Genomic DNA, 23,391 nt, shown 5'->3' on the forward strand with positions numbered 1-23,391 from the left:
GATTTTCTATGACCGGAAGAGGAAAAGCTGTTGAATGAAAACGCTTCTTGTTTATCCAGTTGGTTCCTTGTACAGAGCTGTGGACAGACACACACTCACACAGCCTTTCATTACACACATGCACAGTACGATATGCAAACATATTTAGTATGCATTCTAGCACTTTCCAAACCATTGATTCCTCTTTGCATCATATTTTAATTGAATTATGGTTATGCATTTTAATTATTTAATTAACTACAGTGTATTTGTGTTCCAGACACACATACATTAGTTGACAGGAACATGATTGTGTTTTAATGATTAAATAAGTGTTCATCCTCGCAGACGCCCCATTTTACGTGTGTGTGTACAGATGAGAAATTGTGGCATATCAAATATTAAAAATTGCATTTATACATAATTCAGCACTGACCAGACTAGACGCATCGGTCTCTCACTCACACACACACACAATTATAATACCAAAAACTATTTTTTAGTCTTTGTAACTTTATTTGAGCAAATTATATATATACTGTAAAAAACAAACAAACCAAAATGTGTTATCTCTATGACAACAGCTGGACAACACTGATAAAGGTGGTTCCTTTGACCTCTGCAACTGATGATCAAACTCATTCGACCAAATGACCTTTTTCATTTTTTAAAAAGAAAACACCACAATGTCCATAGAAGGAACTTTATATTTTCATATGCACATTATGAAAACAAATCTGACAGAAAATGCAAAAGCACTGAGAGAGACGAGGAGAATAAATGACAGCAGCAGCATCTATCATATGATTTGTCATCTACAGTAACATATGCAAAATAACTAATCATGTTCCATTTCTGGCATTTGACCAAAACAACAAAGAACGTGATGCAAAAACCTTTTTTAGATTCATATGCCAGTCAAGTTCTACATTCTAACACTAAATAGCTCCTTCTCTCTTTTTTTCCCCAGACCTCTTCCCCGTGTTGTGTCAAAGGCACCTAATGCCCAAAGCCTGCCAAAGTGTTCACAAGATAAGTGTGTGTGCGTGTGTCTAAGCCTCTGTAAACAGCATGACTCTGTCCTCTCTTAACAGTCACATCTGTGTTACTGGGTGTCTGACGTGTGGTCACTACAGGCCTTGTCTTAACCGTTTCTTCTAGAATGTCCATTCTAACATACAATTACAGATACATTTTAATAGTTTATCTGTCATTTTAATTATCATTCTGCTGATTAAAAAAAAGAAACGTAAAGAGCCATGAATATCGACGTTAACCCCTAAAGGCATGACTGTAAAATCACATTCTAGACGATGTAAAGTCCTCATGACATCATGTGTTCACATGTATTTCATACGCATGTTTATAAGTGCAAACATTTAACCCTCAATAATCTTCTAGTTATGTCTATATACTTATTCGCTTTGGATGAATATAAGATGTTATAAAAATGAAAGGTGGTTACTGAGTACTAGTATAAATTTTGCTCAAATGTTATACAGCACAGGGGTAGATGAACTTTTAAGTAATGTTAGTACTGCACTCTGCTGAGGCCACCTAGAAACCTGCTTTACAACCAAATCAAAGTCGGTTTATTTATCTATTTTTATTATTTGGTTCCTTGTTTTTAAATGTCTTAAAATAATTATATATATATTTAAAAAAAGACAGCGGAAAACGGATTATGACAGGTACCCATATTCATCATCAACTTGTTCATATTCATCATCATCATCTCCCATCTCTTCTTCATCATTTACAACATCACCATCCTCATCATCTGAGAGCAGAGCGTCACCGCTGCCAAAATCTCCAGAAGACTCCACAGCTGAAAGAGAAACAGTTTCTTTCATTTTGATTTCTTGACTTAAGAGTAACACATCTCTTTGCTGTTTTTTTTTTCTTTTTTGAGAATGAAGTTTGGGGCGAGCACGTTTTTTAAAGAGATACTTTTATTTAGAAATGATGCATTTATTTAAATAAATGTGACAATAAAGACATTTATAATTTTACAGATTATCAAAGAGTTATCAAAAAATTCTTTATCCTCAAAAATATTCAGTTTTCAACATTGATAGCAATCAGAAATGTTTCTTGAGCAGCAAATCAGCATATTAGAATAATTTCTGAAGATCATGTGACACTGGAGACTGGAGTAATGATGCTGAAAATGCAGTTTTGAATAAATAGCATTTAAAAGTATTAAAATACACAACAAGTTATTTTAAATATTAATAATATTTCACAGTAATCTTACTGACCCCAAACTTTTAAATGGTAGTGCAGAACTAATGTTTAATGTGTCTAAGCTTGTACTCATACACAGTACATTAGAGCTGGACTCGTCATGGCTTTTTTCAAGCTTTACACACTCATTTTGATCAAAAGACACATTCTTTTGTTTCATGTGTGTAATTGAGGTCAGATAGACTTCTTTGGCTGTTGTGCCACATCTCACTGATTTTCTTTCAGCATCTCACTTTTGGTAACACTTTATAATAACTGCATGCTATTAATAATTAGTTAAGCATTAGGAAACAGTTAATTCATCATTTATAAAGCATTAATAGAAATTTATAAACAGTTTATAAATACAGATATAAATGTTTTATACCTGATTTAAAAGCATATCTATAATGTATTTAATAATTGTTTTTTTCATACTTTATTAATGATCAATTAGTCATTTCTAAATTAAGTATAGCATTATTTACACACCAGTTATTAAGGAGTTGTCAGTGGTTCATAAGATCACTTAGAAATTGTAAGTAAATTATTAATAAACTATTTAAATGTGCATTCGTACATGTTTTTATTCAGACATACAGTAATAGTTACTTATAGTGTTAATAAATGGTTTATTAACATGTATTTCTACTGTAATTCAGGGTTAATTCAGGTAGTTATAAAACATATGCAGTTGTTAGTTAACTATTTTTGTGAGCTCATCTAAAGTGAGGACTATTTATGCCTTGTAAAGCTTTTACAAATGAGATTTAAAGGCTGTTAATATTTCTATGTTCTGCATCACTGTGTTGTGTTTGTTTCCATTTTTTGTTTAGAAGATAACTGAGCCTTTAAATATCCTTTATAAATGCTTTACAAGGCATAACTAGTCCTCACTTTAGATGAGCTCACATAAATGGTTAACTGACCACTACTAAATGCTTTATAACTAGCTGAATTTACTACATTTCTTGTGATCTTATGAATCACTGGCAACTCCTAAATAACTGGTTTGTAAATAATGCTATACTTCATTGAGAAATGATAAACTGATCATGAATAAAATATGAAAATACAATTATTAAACACATTATAGATATGCTTTTAAATCAAGAATAAAGCATTTATATATGTGTTTATAAACTGCTTATTACTGTCTATTAATGCTTTATAAATTATGAATTATCTGTTTACTAATGCTTAATTATTAATAGTGTGCAGTTATTATAAAGTGTTACCCCACTTTTTGGTCAAGTTAAAAGTTAAAACAGTTCAGATTCACAAAATCAAAGGATTCATTATTGAACAAAAGAACTAATCCTCTGCGAATCCAAGTGATTTCACAAGTATGCTTGGATAGTTAAAATACCTGCAGTACTTTAAATACACAATACTTGTACAGTAAATCATATAATTTTTTTTTTAATTTAATCTATTTTGCATCAACTTTTTAGTTTATTACCTACTTCATTAGCCATTCCAGTTGAAAGATATCACACCAACACAAGTTCCATGTCATTGCACCCCGACATGTTACAGATTAAACACATTACTTCACTTTTTTCTCTTGATCTAGATAATGAATCAAAAGATCTGAGGTAATGTACAGTAGGACGCACCCCTCTTACCACAGTCAGCAGGCCCATGGGTAAGAGACCCCACAATCTCAATTCCATTGCGATCCACACACCAGCACTGACCCCTGCTTCTGTGACACTGCTGAGGCCTATAGAAGCCATCCTCATCACAGGAGGGGGTGTACGGACCTACACACACACACACACACACACACACACACACACACACACACACACACACATTAGCATCAATCCTAACGTCAGGAAACACTGCATCACAGACAAGATTATACACACTCAAACAGATAGGGAGATGATATATTTAATGTCAGAGAATGTAACTGTCCTCTCTCTCTCTCTGTGTCTCTCACACACATTAATCGTGTTTCAAACAGAATAACCATAGTAAATCTTTTTTTTTTTTTGTCTTTTTATAATTTAGTGCCAGAGGCCATAGAGCAGTCACTGTGCTTTCCACTCAGGGGAGAAACAGTAGTTAAAAATATCCATCTGTTCATGTCCAATTTCTCCTCATCTCATTCCCTTGCTCAAATTAAACACATGACCTTCAGAGAGAGGGACAGAAACTCTGAGTGATTTCCAGCTTTAATAGAATTAATATTGGCTTTCCTCTGTTTGACACCTTGCTTGTTCTGTAACTGTGTTCAGATTGTGTTGACATTGAGATGGTTATTAAATTCAAGTGCTTTCTATATGAAAATGGTGTTACAAAATGTGTAACTTTGTAAGTTTGGTGTTTATAGCTGATGCTCATAGTGTGTTATTGTTTAGGATGTCTGGGTGACAGATTTGATTTTTTATGGTATAGTGATGGGATTGCTATTTGGTTATTTCAAAGTATATGTTTCAAAATCATCTACAAATATGATGTAGACTACTGACTGGACTTTTACTGAAAAAGGTAACTTTTTGTGTTTTGGGTAAGAATTATATATATAATATAGTTAATATAAATAATAAAAAATACCCATTAAATTCCTGCATGTAAATACAAATTGTAAAATATGACTAACTTAACCTATATTCAGTGTGGTTTCAGGTGAGAAGTGTCTTATGCTCACCAAGGCTCCCGTGTATTTAATAAAAAATACAGTAAAACCAATAATATTTTTAAATATTATTATAGTGTTATATGTTTTATATATAATGTAAAATGCAATGTGATAGAAAGCTGAATTTATTAGAATCAGCATTTTTACTCCAGTCTTCAGTGTCACATGATCTCCATTCTAATATGCTGATTTGCTGCTCAAGAAACATTTCTCATTATTGTCAAGTTGTGATGAATCTAATGCATCCTTACTGATCAGAAGGTGAACAATAGTGTTTATTTAAAAGATTTGTTCTGTTTATTTATTTATTGTATGTACACTGTCCTTTCAGATGCCTGCTGGGAGATTTTGGAACATCTGTTATTAAGCTAAGTGGAAATGGGTATCAGTCAATGCTAATCTCAATAAGACCAGACACCCAAGGCCCACATGATCTCACATTACAAACAAAACCACTTTGTCCATGCGGAAATTACACAAATAAACATAATGCACGAGAAAATGAACTCACCCAGTAATTTCTTCCCGGCTTGCTGTTTGTGGATGCTGGTGATCTCTGATTGGCAGGGAGCCTCTGAAACACATTGATTTCAGATCAGCAGTGAGAAAGACACCTCCACCATTATTCCTCTGGTACAGAGATTTTACCTGCAGGCATTGTGTCATTTAGTATATAAATATCTCAGAAATAGATTATCCCCACAGTGCTGCATCATTTCCAGAATGCCTTTCAGTCTTAACGCTAAATGATTTTCTGTCTTCATGTCCTAATTTTCTTTCTCAGATGAACTACACAGGTTGTATGTGCTTTGTAGAGTATACAGTAACACTTTACAATAAGGTTGTATATGATAATATTAATATTTTAACATTATTTATTCATTTTATGATAAAGAGTTCATTTTAATCATTAAAACATTGCATTATAAACATACAGTACATGTGTAGTATATTTAAAAAATAACACTGAGAAGATCAATTAATTTTACATTTTAAACAGTATGTGAACACACTTTTGTGTTTGGCTGAGGCAAAGTACTTTTTTATGTTGAATTCCTTAAAAGCATGTTGAAAAGTACGTGCAAATCCCTAATCGGACTGTAATTGTTTCTTTTGGGGACATAACGTGCTTTCAACATTTGCAAGGACTAGTCTGTGGTTTTATTTCTATCTGAATCTATAATGTCAAGAGTTTTTACGCCCACAGCCGGCATGAAAAATTCACGTCGAATTACCTCCTGTTTTTTTCTTTTTGAAAAACACCAAAGTGTGGTAATTTAACTGCTTCCAGAATCCAAATCCAAAAGTCATTTTGTAAATCCTTTTTGACTACTGTCAAGCACCATACATTAAGTACACATTACTGAAATGCTGGAAAGTATAGTAGAAGAACAGTATTTCATCACTGCTCCAATACAGTTTTAAAACATGTATAATATACAATTATATACATTAAAAATATAAATCAAGTAACTGGGTTTACCTTATGTTAATAAAAGGATGCATTAGCTTTATTAAAATGACTTCTATTCTGAGAGAAAATGCAACACACAAAATCATTTAAACCAATAGCGGGTCAATTTTCCTTCTATTAAATAAGTTAATTAAATAAATAATACATAAATATATTATTATTTTCCTATTGTTAAATTAGGGGTGTGCAATATCAGGATTTTTGATCATGGATGATTAATAATGTCAAAAACACAGAAGACTGGTTTACATATAAGCACAGTTTTTATGTCTGAAGTGAAATTAAACGGCTGTACTAATAGTACTAAACATGCTGCCGCCTTCATTAAAGTGATAGTTCACCCAAAAATGACAATTCTGCTGTCCTTATTTACTCACTCTCATGTTGTCCTAAACCTGTATTCATTTATTTCTTGTGGTGAACACAATTATTAAATATATTGATGAATGTGGGAATACTTTGAAGAAAGCTGGTCCCCATTGACTTTGATAGTAGGAAAAAAATACTAATGAAGTCACTGGGGACCAACTACTGTTTGGTTTCATACATTCTTCAAAATAACTTTTATGTTCAACAGAAGAAAGAAACTCATTCAGGATTAAAACAACTTGAAAGTGAGTAAAAGATGACAGGAATTTCATTTTTTGGGTAAACTTTGCCTTTAATATTAATAAAATCAAAACACAGAGAAAAATCACTAACAGCTCTTGACTGAAGAATATTAATTTAATAAACATTGCTTTAATAAGAGTTGCCGGTGTATAATTTGTACAGTGAAATGTATATTCTGTAGTGTTTTATTTGTTCATTCAGTTTTTTGAAAGCTGCTGAAATACCTAAGAAATAAAGCACTGTTCGTTTTGTTTATTATGCGTATTTGCAATTTGTATATTTTTTTTCTATCTTTTAAGCTCACTTTGGGCTAAATATCTGCCACTGTTTTTTATTTTATATTTTGTAACCTTGTAAGTCTTTGTTTTTAAAATAGGGAAATTAGTTTGCCTTTTCTGCTCATTAGTAAAACCAACAAGAATGAATCATGATAAAATCGTGATTTTCCTGGAAAACGTTGTGATATATTTTTGTCATATTGCCCACACCTGTGTTCAATGAAAGTTTAATTTATTCATTGTCCAAGCAATGTGACTGATCCAGGTTTGTATTTTCACAAACTCACACCTCCAACATGAATTTATCTGCATCCCAACACGTGTGTTATTTTTACAGACATCCCAATTACTGTCTGAATACAGCTCAAGTTTACCTTGATATCTCTGGAAGCAGGAACACCACTCTTGGCTGGAAACGAGTCTGTCTCTGTCTGTGTCACATGACCTGAAGAAGGCTTTAGTGCACACATCGCTCTTCTCTGAGCTCAGGCTGGACAGCTCTGACTGATCGAGCTGAAGGTCAAAGTTTGTGTCCAGTCTGGAGAACATCCAGCCCAGAGAGTCCTTACAGAGAGGAACCTTACTCGTGTCCACCACTGCACAGACACACAGAGCAGCATTATGACGGTTATCAGGTTAGCACTAATATTATAGCAGTTTGTGTGTGTGTGTGTGTGTGTGTGTGTGTGCTCACTCTTCTCTGGCTTCTGGAACTTTAATTTCTTGCTGGGATTGCCGCTCTCATGAAGAACTGTGATCCACTCTCGTAATCTGCTAACCACTTCAGTCATCTCCGCATTACCACACTCTAGGCAGAAAAACACACAGAAGATGAATTAAACAATCAAGCACAAGTTAAAATCTCATTCTTTTTACAAGGATTTTTTTTTAGATAATGTTTTGGGGCTGTGTGCATCTGTAGCAGTCACAAATCAATGCAATTTCATTTTTAGTTGCAGAGTTTCCTGTGCAAGACTATGGACCAATGCCTTTCAATGCATTTCAATGATTTAATCGAGTCAAACATCTTATGTATTTGTACTATAATACGTACTGATATATTAACGCTCGTGTGTCTATTAGTAACATACAAGAACTTCCGCTGGTATTATTGTCAATGGACGGCCAACAGTTTTGACAAGAAAACAGAACTAACTTGACAAGTTGACAATAAACCTCTATTTATCATTACACCCCTAACGTCTTTACTCGTATTTACTGTTTTATGAGATGTACAACCTTGTCTAATTCTTTAGCTCTGTGATGTTATGTTGTTTGTATTCTATTCTGTGTCCAAAACTCTACTTTTGGAGGTCACCTTAAAATTTTACCATCATTTATGATGTGCTTATGTTGATTCATGGCTTGAGCAGAATTTAAGCAGACAGTCTTGTACTTTTTTTTTTTTTTTTTGGTGTTTTCAAATGCTGTTCCCTTATGAAACAAAAATATATTGCAGTATATTGGGAAATATCATGTAATATATTAGGCATATATTCTTTTATATATTTATTTTTTCCAATATATTGCAATATATTGAAAGCGGCAATCATTTGTATATTTTGCAATATATTATATAATATATGTATCATCAATATATTATTAAATGTATTCAAATATATAAAATATTAGAAAATAAAAAGTTATATACTATATATTACAAAGGAAATGTGACTAATCTTGGAGCTTGTTGATTTGACTCAAGGCTTAAAACTCTAGAGCATTAAAAACAATACCTGTGGAAAATACCAGTCATTTATTTTGGTCAAATGAATTATTTTCAGGGTTGCTGAAAAAGTGTGCAACCCCTGTTGGACTATATTGACTTACATTTATGAATTTTCAAGTATACACTTTTCTAGCTTTACTGCTCACAGTTGAACTTGATTAGTGATTTCATTAGGAATAGATAAAACATCCAGCTTCATTGCTGGTTATAAAATAAATAGATCACCCAAAAATGATAAATACCCTCAAGCCATCCTAAGTGTATATGACTGACTTCTTTCAGACAAATGCATTTCAGACGAGTCCTTTTGTACACAAATGCATTGCTTTAGAATTCATTTATTAACCCATTGGAGCTGTGTGGAGCACTTTTATGATAGATTAATGCACTTTTTTGGGCTGCAAAGTCTCGACCATCATTCACTACCATTATAAAGCTCGGAAGAGCCAGGACATTTCTTAATGGTGTCACCGCAGGCTATAAAACCCATAATATTGAATAACATCAGCAATAACTGTTCCTGCGGGTGAGATTTGTACTTATCCGATGTATAAATAATTTCCAGTTTACTTGATTGTATTTTTTTTTTTGCATCCGGTGTTTGTTTTGTTTTGATATGTTCATTAGATTTAATAGCCTGTGCATATTGTTTGGGGCATTTGATAAATCTAGTTTTGTTGTAAGTGATTAATGAGCGTAACTGATTGAATTCTTGTAGCTAAAGCACCATACGTCTGTGCTGATGGTTGATAAGATGCAGTACTGGAAGGAAGGAAGGGTTGGGGCTTTCTTTGCATTCAACAGCTACGAGAGCGTATATGTTCTCTAATTTGGGATTTGTTCTTTTTCCATTTTTATGTGCAAAAGTGATGAAATGTTCAAATATTCAGCAGAGACACATCAGGCTGTGTTTTCTCTGACACTTTGTATGTTTTTTTGTTTGTTTGTTTGTTTTTTTAATCCGTTAGCATTGACTGAGTGTATATAATAATGGGATGTGTAGATTTTCTAACTTGTTTTTTAATTAGCTCTAGATAATTAAGTCTGGGAAAAGTCAATATAGGTTGATCTCTCATGATGGCTAAAAAACAAGATGACAAATAAATACTCCACTGACAAATTTAAACCCCTGCGGATACACAATTAAGATGAAAACCCGATTAAAGCAAAAAGAAGCCACATGTTACAGTGACTTTTGTTATATATTTAAAATGCAATATATTCCTGTGATTGCAGCCTTTAATTCAGTTTCACATTATACTTCAGAAATGCTTATTTGGTGCTCAAGAAACATTTATTATTATTATCAAAAAATATTGTGCGTTATAAGTATTTTTTTCCCAGGATTCTTTGATGAAAACTTAAAAATAACTATTTGAAATAGAATTAATTTATGATATTGTAAATGTCCCTATAAATAAATGTAATGTTTTTTTATGAAAATAAAAATAAAAAACATTCATTTCTTATTGATCCCAGACTTTAAGAAACGGAGATGTGTCTATATGAAGAGCTTTGATCTTAATGATATTTGGCAAGTGAAAACAAACAAACAAACAAATAAACAATATTTATTCCTCTCAAACCTTCATAAATCTATTTTGATTTCACTTTCATAATCTTAAGTCTAGTTTTTGATGCTTTAAGCTCTAAGTAGTCATTGACAATCTTTTGATGGTGCATGTGACTGAATTTCTTCTATAGGCCTGAAGCAGAGCAATTCAAGACAAGACTTATGTTCGGTGGGATAATGATGAAAACAAACATTCCCGTGCTGTCTTTCTCACACGTACACGCATACACACACCGACACAAGCAATCTGGAGCAGCAAACATTTAATAAGTTCCTAAGGGATTCAGTAGCTTTGAGATCCTGCACAAAATAAGACTAGTTTGGTGAACTGAAATCTCTTTGCTGCTCTCGTTGCAGATGAAAACATGTGATGTACCCACCATAAAGGGTTCACTCTTCTCACAGCTACCGAAATGAAAGCTCGGTTTCAGATATAGAATAAATTATTGGTTCATTAAGTAATGACATGAGATACTCATCATTACCATTTATTAGGGTTTAAGGGGAGAAAAAAAACACTTTTATCCCTAAAAGCACTAATAGCATATATATATATATATATATATATATCTTTATAATTTTTTGACTTAAGACATTTTTACAGATAAAAAAAAAGGATTTCCAAACTGATAACTAGATTCCACTTGCTTAATTAAGCCAGCAGTATAGGTCAATTACAATGTTTGGATATACTTAAAAATGAACACACCACGTGATGAGCATGTTTTTTTGTTTTTGGGGGGGGGGCATAAAGATTATTGTATAGATTATTGTGTTATTTTATCTATTTTAATATATTATTGTAATTTATTCCTGTGATGGAAAGCTGAATTATCAGTTGTCTTCAGGTGTCACATGATCCTTCAGAAATCATTCTAATACGTTGATTTGCTGCACAAGGAACATTTCTTATTATTATTAATGTTGAAAACAGTTGTGCTTCTTCATATTTTATGTGAACTGACATCGTTTTCCGGTTTCTTTAATTAATAGAAAATTAAAAAGAAAAGGGTTTATGTCAAATAATAAATAGTTTAGAACATTAGCCATGCATTTCTGTCATTTTTGATAAATGCAATGCATGTTTCTGGCCCCAAAGTGGTAGTGTATATTTTAGGGTGTAAATAAAATATGGAAGATGGGGGAAAAGAAGAGAAGGGAAAAGGTTATGGTTTTGCTAATGTTATTACAAAGAAATAAAAAATTTTGTCATCAAATTAAAACATTTCTTAAAAATGGCATAACTGTTTGTCAAAACCATATCAAGTACATTTCTAAGAACATAGCACATGTGTTTTAAACTAGAATTTTAAAACATTTTAATTTCCTTTATCGTTGACACATTGAGCCATATGTTTATCATATCCTTAATGCATATTAAATGAACAGTGTATACTGTACGGTATTCAGTAAGGGGGGCACATATTCCTTTGCAAACAAAGGCAAGTCCTTGTGGGTCTAACAGAAAAGAACTGCATTAATAAAGTGTGTGTACCTCTCTTCTCTGCTGGATTTCCTGAAGGGCAGGGACACTGTCCTGGACACTTCACAGAAATCTGCTTCCCAGAGATGCAAGCTTGATATTCTACTTTACACTACAACACACACACACACACACACACACACACACAACTGAGATTAGATAAGTACATTGTCGATCTGGGATTAATCTATTGGTTGAATACAGTACCTCTGTGACTCAGCATTATGAAAAGCAGTTCAACCCATATATACATACTGTATAGAAACACACACACACACACACACACAGTGGCAATTCTCACAAACAGGCAGTGTGTGTGTTACCTTGGTGGAGTAAGTGTGTCCATCTGTTCCACAAACAGGTGAAGGATGCACAACTGGACATCTTTTGCATTTCAGCAGTGGTGAGTTCAAATTGGTGTCCTTAATACTGCAAAAAAGAAATGATTATTTTAGCACTAACAATGAAGAAGCCAAACATTACTGATCTGCAGAAATGCAGCCTGTTTCTATCTGTGCTCTTCTTACTATCATCTGCTGCTCTGGTTCTGGGATGGTTTTACTTCATTTATGACAATGAAGATCCAGTGGGAAACAAATACAGTACAATAAAGAAATGATGTCCCTAGAATCAGTTGATATCTGTTTTATTTTGATCCAACATTATTAGCATGGCAGGCTAAATATGAAAACTGTTGATTTTGATTTAAAAGATGGTTTCATGTAAGACACACATTGGTCATTCTTGTCAATACAGATCGCATTTATTCTCACTTTAAGTGAATATCTTCATATTTTAGTTTCCATTGTAAAGTTCTGTTCATTGTTTTTGAGGATGAGGGGATGTTAGGAACCCATTCGGGAATCTGCCTAATTTGTAGGAGTATGAATCTTTGGGTTGACTCAAATCAGACTCATTTACAATTAATTTGTTTCCTCTTAGATTCCAAAGCAATATTTGATTAGGCAACTATTTATGTATAACTATTTAAGTAAATGCTTTTATAAGATACTTTAATTTGTCTAAATTCTACCAAGTTATGAATTAACTTGCATGAAACCATTTGGAAAAGAGCCCACTAGAGCTCCTTAGGAGGACCTAAAATTATTTACATTTTGATTATAAATAATTAATTTCTAGATTTGTGCTTTGAATATTGTTGTGGACCATGGAGAGCGAATGAGCTTAAAGCCATTTCTTCTCCATTTCTATACTTCTCTTTAGTATCCCTCTTTGTCTGTTTCTTTAGGCCAGTGGTTCCCAACCTTTTTCAACTCGTGGCCCACACAACCAAACACATATGTTTGCGCGGCCCACTTCAAAAAAATTAACTGACCCCGCTATTGTTGGGTTAATAACTTAGTACTCAGAAGCTTGATTTTAAACTATATTTATTGAATAAACTAGGGCTGTGCGATATGAAAAAAAAAAAAAAAAAAAACTATCACGATTTTTTTGATCAATTTTGCAATTGTGCTTTTACAGTCATAAATGCATTCAGGATTAATTTGAAACATATTTCCAAAAGAAAACCAATCAGAGCTTTATCAAAAAGTTGTAACATCTCTAGAACAGACATAAGTCAAAATTATCACTATAGTGAAGATGTAAAAAAATGTATAGACTTGTGGCAAAAAAAAAAAAAACAATCCTGTATACAGGGACTTTTTTTTCTTTTTTGCCATGCATTGTTCATAGAGCTCATTAATTGTAGCGGTGCCTCAGGTGTTTGCAGTGTGTATACAGTATGTGTATGCGGTCAGCAGTGAGAGCGCATAAATATAACGCGAAAGCACATTAAAATAATGCACGAGTGCGAATCTCTCTGTTCGCACGCAGATTTCCTTTGCTCTGTCACAAAACCGGTCGTGCTTGCTCAGATACACGCTGCTTTGCGAGGAGAGAGTGTGCACACTTAAAACGTGTCTCCTCTCACTTAAACTGCATCCTGTTCACTAACAAATTCACTCTATGCTCATGTGTTAGACATGAATTATTTTCGCACGTTTTTATTTCTTGCCTTTAACCGCAGTGAGAACGCTCTGATACGTCAACATTGGCTCAGAAAAAAGGCGCATCACAGACAGTGTGTGAACCTGGAGTTAGGCATATGCGCACGCTCAGATCGTGATTTTAGGACGTTTTCTTTTAATCGCACAGCCCTAGAATGGACTGGAAATGAACAGAAAATAATTGGCGGCCCACCTGCAATACCACCACGGCCCACAGGTTGAAAACCACTGCTTTAGGCCATTACAAAAAAGGTTTGTATTATGCTATCACCCCAAATTCATTAACTGATTAGTTTCATAACGACAATCACTGTTGACAACTGTAGCTTGCAAAATCCAGGTCAGTCAGTGCCTTATTTTCACCTCGGTCTCAGAGAGACCTCGGTCACAGAGAGACACACACACACACACACAAACTTCTCTCAGAAGAATAATTCCCAAATTTTGGCAGGCAAGTTTGCACAGTTAGTTCCAGTATAGGTTGACTGGGTTAGAACATAGAACAACCCTTGTTTTATCTCAACAACTTTTTGGACATATTTAACGTCCAACGTGCAGAAAAATTTACCATGTAAAATCAATATTTAATAATGAATAATTAAGTCCATAACTGGAGTAAAGAAAATGAATTAATATCAATGACCAGAAATATTGCATCTTCCAAAAATATACCAAAACATATTTAGTTACCCATATATGTATTTGCTTAATTTGTAGTGGCTTGGAAAAAAATACCAGCTGTTATTAACACCATAGATTTAATATTTTGGTAGCACAGCTTAAACTGTTTTTTTTCCTCCTCAGATATCTTCAGTGGTATTCTCACTGTGTTTTGTTTTCAACCATTCCTGGGTGTTTTGTGAAGTGTTCCAGATCACTGACCCATGATGTCTGACCGATACATAGCTGTGTCCAAATTTATTGTAATTCAAGATGTCTTGCACACATTCAATCTTTTAACCACGTGTACAAAGCCACATGTGTAGACTGGTTTTCCTACTGTTTCAGTAATGAGCAGTAACTGTGAGATAGACAGATCGGAGGAAGTTTACCTCATTCTGCGTTGACTAACACAAGTGGGTGTTTGGTAATCTTCAGCCACACACACTTTATGCCGGCCACATTTTATCTTGAGGCACGGGTCTTTGGCAGGGTCCAGAGCTGAAACACATACAATAACAGACATGTGCATGAATACAAACAATGAAAACATGATAACACTGTTATATTCAGCTGACATGATATGAACTCAATAAGAATGAATTGTGAACAAAGATAGTGTTGTTCAGCTGAACACAGTCTGAATGTTTTAGCACCACTTTTACTGTAGAGTAAGAAAAGAAAAAAAGCCAGATCTACATACAAAGGACCACGCCAATTGAGCAAAAAACTAAATGTTGTCATCATTTACTTACCCTCTTGTTATTCAAAACCTATAAGACTTTTGTTTGCCTTTGAAACACAAATGAAGATATTTTTAATGAATTCTGAGAGATTTCTGTCCCTTTAAATTAAGTCCTTTACACCTAAACTTGACGTGCTTCAAGATTTTCATAAATATGCTGTAAAAGTAATCATTATGAATTGAGTGGTTTAATTCAAATCTTTTGAAGATAAACAATCTTATACGATGAACTGATTTAATTTGTGTTCACATATAAACACTGATCAACGTACGTACGTACATACACAGAGCTCATACATGCTTGTTATAGGCACAAGAACCAATGAGGTTTGTTCTCGCATGTGAGGCAAAAACATTTCAGATTTCACAAAAACAAATTCATTCTAGGATGTAAAGCATGTATGGTTGAGCTTCTTTTTACCATATTTGATGTGCTCTATGATCAATGTCTCAAATCAGATGGATTATTTGTTATTTTTTTAAATTTTTGGGTGCAACAGATAATAAAACTCATGGTTTGGATCACAGATCGGATAATTTTTTAGATAAACAACAACAAAAAAAATAAAGAACACTGGTATTTATAGGCTGCTGTCCCTTTAAGACCTAATGCATGGACCCAATATTTTAATAAACAAAATATTTTCACCTCTTTTTGCGTTTGAATGATTTGAAAGTGCTTGATTATAAACTGGCAAAACTTAGAAACACATCAGTCTGTGGAGCCTGGTCCATACAGATCACAGACCAACTATGATCCATTACACCTCTTGTCTTTTTGGTCTTTTTGAAGCATCAATGTTTTGGTTGCACTGACATTCAGTGGCAGGGCAGATATCTCTCTGGTTTCATTAAAATGTCTTCATTTGTGTTTTGAAGATGAACAAATGTCTTATGGGTTTGGGTAATTGATGACGGAATTTTCATTTTTGTGTGGACTAGCCCTTTAAATTACATTTTAGCACATTAAGTACCCGGTTAAACTAGATTGCGAGTGTTAATAATAATGGGCATATTTTTGCATAAAAAAAAAAGTCTTTAGTAAACTGAAAAACTTGAATGAATAGCAAAAGTAAACGCATTTACTACGAAACCACGAAACTCCACAAATAATGTATTTCATGTGCAGGGTTCAACAAAAATACATGAAAGCAACATTTACAGCTGCCGACACACTTTCGCAAAGCATGATCTGTCTGATATTTGTGTGTGTGGAAATGAGAATTACATTTCTGTAATAGTCTGAAATGGGGGAAGTAGCTAATGCACTGTGATGAAAAGTAAGCGATAAGGAAGAACAGAGGACAGAGAGAAAGAAAGAATAACAGTCCTAATGCCATTAAGTGCTTTTATAGTCCTAAGAGGCTCACGCACATGCACATGCACATGCACAGAGGAAGAAAGACAAGATCTCACAAACATACTCATCCTTTACCTTCCCCTTGTCAAAGAACAAACACAGCCACACTTCGAACGCTCTCTGACCTCAGATGGTAAGAGCCTTAGTCAAATCCTGCACAGGCTTTAGGGCTTATCCAATCCCAATCTCCTCAGAGTCCATTGTCCGTGTGTGTGTGTGTGTGTGTGTGTGCGCGTATATGACAAAATTTGTGATAGATTTGTGCATCATCTTGTTGAGTGTGATCAGAATCTGTTTTAAACTGCTCTACTTGCTATTTTTGACTCACTCGATGCTCTATCAATAGTGATTTGCATAAATATCAAACTCCTGATGAATATGCAACAGGGTTCTAATGACTATCAAATATGCATAATCTCGTAAGATTTACTGCACACTGAGAGTCTGATGTGATGAGAGTCTTAAAAAACAGTTTTCACATTTTCTCAGATGGGTGTAGCGTGATGATACGGGTATTAGGCCACAGCATGTGACTGAATTAGCACAACAGTGGCGTTCTCATATATGCCTGATTAACGTCCACTCAACACTGATAACCCACAAGACGCTATGGCTCAAAAGAGCAGAGATTCACATCCTTCCATTTCCAATGACCTCAAAAAAACGTGTAACATATAAACATTTTAAGCATTAAGGCAAATCTTGTGCTTTTTTTGTTACTAATTCAATTTCAAGTTACTTTTCCCATCTAAACCTTGGTAAAGTTGCTAATGTTGGCTTATTATGTTCATACTGCTTTTAAAATAACTTGTGACATATACAGTCCCACTGCTGAATCCCTTAATCTGATTGGTTGACAGACGTTTCAACATGTTGATTAACTTTCTATAACTGCATGTCTGTGATGTAGTTATCATATTGGTGAGGTCACATTTATCTTTGCTTTGCAAAATTTTGGAGGATAATTCCATTCATTTTAAAAAGATTTGTACGATTGGGGTTTTTGCGCAAGGGCAAACGTTCCCCATGCAGATTTCTCTCATATTCATGTTGGTCAAGCAAATTCACCATCCTGTCCATTAGAAAACGGCTGGGTTTTTAAATGACTTTGTTGTAAGCAGTGCTTCATAGATTGCTAGAAAGCATTTATTAACTGCATTATGAACAGTATTTATTTGAAACTGAAATCTTTTGTAATTTTATAAATGTCTGTGTCATTCCTTACTGAATAAAAGTATAAAAATAAAACTTATTGGGCCCAAACTTTTGAACAATAGTGAATATGCACTTCAAAAATAAATAAATGAAATAAATTAATTCAATAAATTAACTGGAGAAGCAACACTGCAATGAGTTGCAATGACTAATTTACAGTGAAAAGGATATTTAATACAATTTAAATTTGTCTTCCCGAAATTGCAGATTCACTTTTTCAAAACAACAAAGTTAAAAACCAGTGCAGATAAAAATCTGTTAGTGCAGTAAGACATGCACTGTATGAAAACAAAATGCATTATGCTGTGTTGCTTCTCAAGTATAGTAAATGTATCCTGTGTAAAGGATTGAATGTGTTTTTGCTGCAAAACTGCATATAAACAGCCAATGGTTTGGGTGAATTAGCAGTGGCATCCTGGGCTGTGTAATCAGTGATGTTAGAAGTTGTGCAAGGAAGAGCATTTTAAAAACAACCACTTTAAAAACATGTCTTGAGGAAATCAGATGTACATATTCCATGCATAGACATCAGGAATAATTGACTCGTTCACATTATTGAAAATAATAACTAATGAACACTCCACTAATCCTTAACTGATAAAGCAAAACACATATTACCCCCTAAAACTCACGCCATTTGTTAAGCAGTTGTTGCTGAGTCTGGCTGGTCAGGAGAAAGAATTTTACTAAAAAACGAAAAAAAGACTTCTTTGATTTTTCCACTCTGAACACATGAAAACACACTTAGGTTTTAACCCATGGATGACAGTCCTACCTTGATCAAATGGTTTTCCTGGACTCCATGTTCCTGGTTCCTAAAAAAACAAAACAAAACATAAGTTAATAAGCTGAAAACTTAATCAACTGCCTGCATTTCATTTTTCTGAGCTTCTGTTTGTTACCGTACATAAAGTAATCTGCTCTTGCTGTTTGAACTATGCATTTTTACACTTCTTTGCTCATAATTACTCATGTGAAACATACAAGCAGTTACACTTAATGCATACTGCTTTATTATTTTATCTTGTAAATACAGCAGCTTTAAGGACACAAAAGAAAGAATTTGCCTTCAAACAAACAGGCAGATTAGCAATTCTCAGTTCTGATGGAAAACCAAAAGCACAATCATACAAACCTCCACCTCCTGATTGTAGAGGAAGCATTGTGGGGGGGGGGGACAAAACAAATAAACATTAGACAGAACATTAAACTCACATCACTACAACAATACAACACAAGATGGAGCACAACAAAATATGCTATAAACAAAAAAATAATAATGAAATACATATGTATAGCAATTTGTCACATTCAGTCATTTCTCTGCACTCTTCTTCATGCTTAATTAAGACAGCTTGTACTGTATGTCAGATTCCATCAAAGGTCCATCAAAGACTTATACCACCATTAGATGACACACACACACACACACACACACACACTGATATTCTGATGGCTGCCATTTCTCTCACTCCTTCATCCGAGTGTGTGTTTGTGTGTACGACATGCATGCAAATACCTCTTGTAATAAACAACAGCACATGAAATCCATTACAGCATCTCCGTTGGTCATTCATAATATCCTTTCCTTTCCTTTCTGCTCACAAAGAACTTTATCTTTCTCAGATTCACTGCACTGCCATTGTTCTTTTTCTTCTGGTTTGTGCATCTATTTCTGCAGCTAAACACATGTATGCATTTGTCTTTCTTTATATCTTTATGTAGGCTACAGATCAGTGTATTCATCTAAGACCTACACAGAGAATGTAAGGGAGCACAAGCTAGAAACAGAATAGCCTCCATTATGTTGCAAGCATGCTTTTTATAGAAGCCATGTGATAGGAGGACTGAATGAATGGTTGCTGTCCCCTTGTCTTGCATGTTCTTTAATCGAGTACATTCACATACTTTCACCAGAAAGGAATGAGTGAAAGGAAAAATCAGTAAGTAACTCTTTATTTTGAGACTCACAATAATCTTCTTGTTAAGACAATGTAAATTATTCAGACATTATATCAAATATATATATATATATATATATATATATATATATATATATATATATATATATATATATATATATATATATTTTTTTTTTTTTTTTTTTTCAAACTTGTAGTTAATAATAAAGTTAGTTATGATTAAAGTATTTTTTTGAAGGGGTGGGGGGAATATAAAAAAAGTTTTCTGTTCATTAAAAAGCTCCCAAAATATGTGTAGTGATAGAGATTCTTACAATATTAGGTAATATTCTTGATACTATTTTGGAATCCTGCTCATTCCTTGCAATTCCCTTGTTTATCTAAAATGCATTTAACTAAATGAGGCAATTCAATTAATGTAAATCAGCAATACTAGAACATATAAACTTTAAAACATTAAAAATAAAAGTGCAAACAAATTGTCCTCAAGTAATCCATTTACTTGATTTATTTTAGTATTTAAATAAAGGAACATTATGCTCAGTAGGAAACCATAGACTGATGTTCAACTAAATTTCAATTAAACTCAATAGTTCAACAGCATTTTCTGCTGCTTAAATGCCCTGCATGTTTTTTTTTTTTTTTTTTCCTATAGTGCCTCATTCTCTTCTGGTGATGGTACATGCACGAGCATTTGCTGCATGCTCCATTAAGACATCGACCCTTTCGACAGCTCTTATATTGAGAGTAATCTGTGCTCCTCCATTTCCTGCTGTTTCCCATCTCTCACAATCAAGAACAGGAACAGTCTCCAAACCATAGTAAACATCTGCTCTGAGATCACTGGAGTGGGTTTATGAAGTCTAGACACTATGAACAGCAGACCAGGAGAAGAATGGCATTCTGAGTGCCATTAAAGATGTTAGCTCTGAGCTATTACTAAAGATGCACTCATAACACCAGACTATTTCTTAGCTGTGTTATTAATATAACACTGACATGCTAAAGTAGCACATTTTTAATAAATAAACAGCAGTTGGTACTGGAAGACATTTGAAAGTAACTCTCCCATCTCAACTTATTAAATTCCCATGTCTTCATCACCTTTAGCTCAGCATCTGTTTGTCTGATCTTCCCTGTGCCCCAAATAAATAGCTTCTCAGGGATTTATAAAGTGTCATTATTTTGTATCTGAATGTGTGATAAAACCAGTCACAAAGCTGAGATTTATACCTCACCTGAAAGTTGAATAAATAAGCTTTCCTTTTTAATGTATTATGGATTGTTAGGATAGAACAAAATCTGGCCAAGATGGTGCAAAAAACTCTAAAAACGGAGAAAATCACCTTTAAAGTTGTCCAAATGAATTTCTTAGCAATGCATATTACTAATCAAACATTACGTTTTGATATATTTACGGTAGGAAATTTACAAAATATCTTAATGGAACACAATCTTTACTTAAAATCCTAATGATTTTTAGCAGAAAATAAAAATCTATAATTTTGACCCATACAATGTGTTTTTTGGCTATTGCTAAAAATATACCCCAGCGATTTAAGACTGGTTTTGTGCGCCAGGGTCACACATATATTAAATAATTATAATGTGCAATACCAGTCATTTGTTTCATGGGTTTTAATACCACAGTTCCCATGCTTCAAACACACATACACAAACAGATTAGCATACTCTGATCACTATAAATCATGATTATTTCCACTCTAATCACTTTAAGGGCATTTCTGAGCATACAGAGGGATTTCCTTGGGTATTATTAGAAGGCTTAACAGCATATGTTGAATGAATAACCAATAAAGAAACAGAGTAGAATTAATCTGTTAATACTAAGAGAAGTACAGCATTAAACCAGTGACACTGGACAGTGTACAGAAAAAAACCACTCTTATCACCACACACATTTAGCATATTGAGAAGCAGGTCATTGTGTGTGTGTGTGTGTGAGAGAGAGAGAGAGAGAGAGAGGGCGGCCAGCATGACAGCAAGGCGGCTGTTCTCTCATGCAGAAAGTGCCGGAAGCGTCTCACCCCTCTGACATCATTCATTCTTTATGACCCGCCGCCCCCTTCCCCTCTCTCTGTCCAGTCTTTAACCACACACGCATTCACAAGGGCACCACAAACAGGAACATAACCTACAGAGAGAGCAGAAGCTACACAGAATCAGAACAGAATCAGCCCATGCCACAGCAGATGCTACATGACACGAGCGATAAAAAACAACTCTTCAGACTGACAGCAATTTGCAGTGACAAAGCATTCATTTTTAAAGACAGCTGACGATTTCGGGCAAAATGAGCGACAGCGACTGTTGGCAATGAAAACCCATTTGATGAGGTCATTCCCATTGGGACTGAAGACTATCACTGCTCACTTAAAGTTTAGTCATCTCCTATTTAGACTTCTCTAGTCAAGCCGCTCTTTTCAAAAAGTAATCAGCTAAACTCCAAGCTTTTACTGCATTGAAGTTACTTGAACAGTTCTCAAACAGGGAGTCAGAATATTCTGAACTCATGTAAAATATGAAACAACAAGCATTAAAATAAGTTAAAACTGAGGAAATACCTAAACTGACATCATAATTATTCTCATAAATATAAGTCTTTTTTTTTTTGAAGAATAAGGGTTAAAATGGTCTTAGAAAACCTGGATATATATATGGAAATATTAAAGGTGTGTCATGAAAAGTCGTTTATAAAACGTTTATATTTCTATAACAAGTATAGATTTTTTTTTACTTATTTCAATCTCTAAAGTATTTGGTCCTTTAGAAAATCGCTCAGAAATTGCTGTTTGAAAATAATAAATCACATAACCACAAACTGGAAAAGGCATGTAAATTAATTTCTAAGCCTAAGGAACATTCAGTTTTTGAAACTTCTGAAATGATTGTTTTTTCCTAGTATATTATTATAACTTTTTTTTTTTACTGCAAATATCCGTAAAAAGCTATGTAAAGTTGAATTTTTTTACATAAAATTACTGAATAATTGACAAATATATTAGTTTTTTTCTACCATGATTTTGGTAAAAAAATATGTTGTCTGCTGTAAAATTTAGGGTTACAAAACCAGTATACCGTATTGTCTTTTTTTTATATGGTATTTACTGATTGTATTATTACCAGTGTTGGGTGTAACGCGTTACAAAGTAACGCGTTACTGTAATAATATTACTTTTTTCAGTAACTAGTAGTGTAAGGCATTACTCGTCTGAAAATGGTAATATTATTACAGTTTTCCCAAGCTAGTTACTTGCGTTACATTTGCCAGTAGCACCTTCATCACACACACAAGGCACACAACACAGAGAACAGAAGGGAAGGGAAGGAGGGCGTGAATGGAACAGTGATTGGTCTGGGTTTGGCACGAGGTATCATTTACCATCACTGATTGGTCGACAGCCGGCAGCAGAGCGGCACGCTCAGACAGATGGGGAAAAATGGAAGCGTCA

At 33.9% G+C, this 23,391-nt stretch overlaps 1 protein-coding gene across 2 annotated transcripts in view; it reads right to left on the minus strand.

Annotated features, from left to right (window-relative positions):
* Window positions 1-472: 472 nt before the first annotated feature.
* Window positions 473-23,391, minus strand: part of LOC127960636 (testican-3) — a 30,079-nt gene continuing 7,160 nt past the window's right edge. Inside the window, exons 3-11 of one of the 2 annotated variants that reach the window (XM_052559935.1) lie at window positions 18,772-18,811; window positions 15,069-15,177; window positions 12,328-12,433; window positions 12,017-12,116; window positions 7,914-8,027; window positions 7,594-7,815; window positions 5,367-5,429; window positions 3,834-3,971; window positions 473-1,807 (exon numbers count right to left, since the gene is read on the minus strand). In XM_052559935.1, coding sequence (XP_052415895.1) covers window positions 1,662-1,807; window positions 3,834-3,971; window positions 5,367-5,429; window positions 7,594-7,815; window positions 7,914-8,027; window positions 12,017-12,116; window positions 12,328-12,433; window positions 15,069-15,177; window positions 18,772-18,811 — 1,038 coding nt within the window. In that variant the 3' untranslated portion in view covers window positions 473-1,661. Of the gene's footprint in view, window positions 1,808-3,824; window positions 3,972-5,366; window positions 5,430-7,593; window positions 7,816-7,913; window positions 8,028-12,016; window positions 12,117-12,327; window positions 12,434-15,068; window positions 15,178-18,771; window positions 18,812-23,391 lie in introns of both variants that reach the window. The other variant, XM_052559934.1, reaches the window with a different exon arrangement.

This window comes from Carassius gibelio, chromosome A1, assembly GCF_023724105.1.
Source record: "Carassius gibelio isolate Cgi1373 ecotype wild population from Czech Republic chromosome A1, carGib1.2-hapl.c, whole genome shotgun sequence".
NCBI classification, from domain to species: domain Eukaryota; kingdom Metazoa; phylum Chordata; class Actinopteri; order Cypriniformes; family Cyprinidae; genus Carassius; species Carassius gibelio.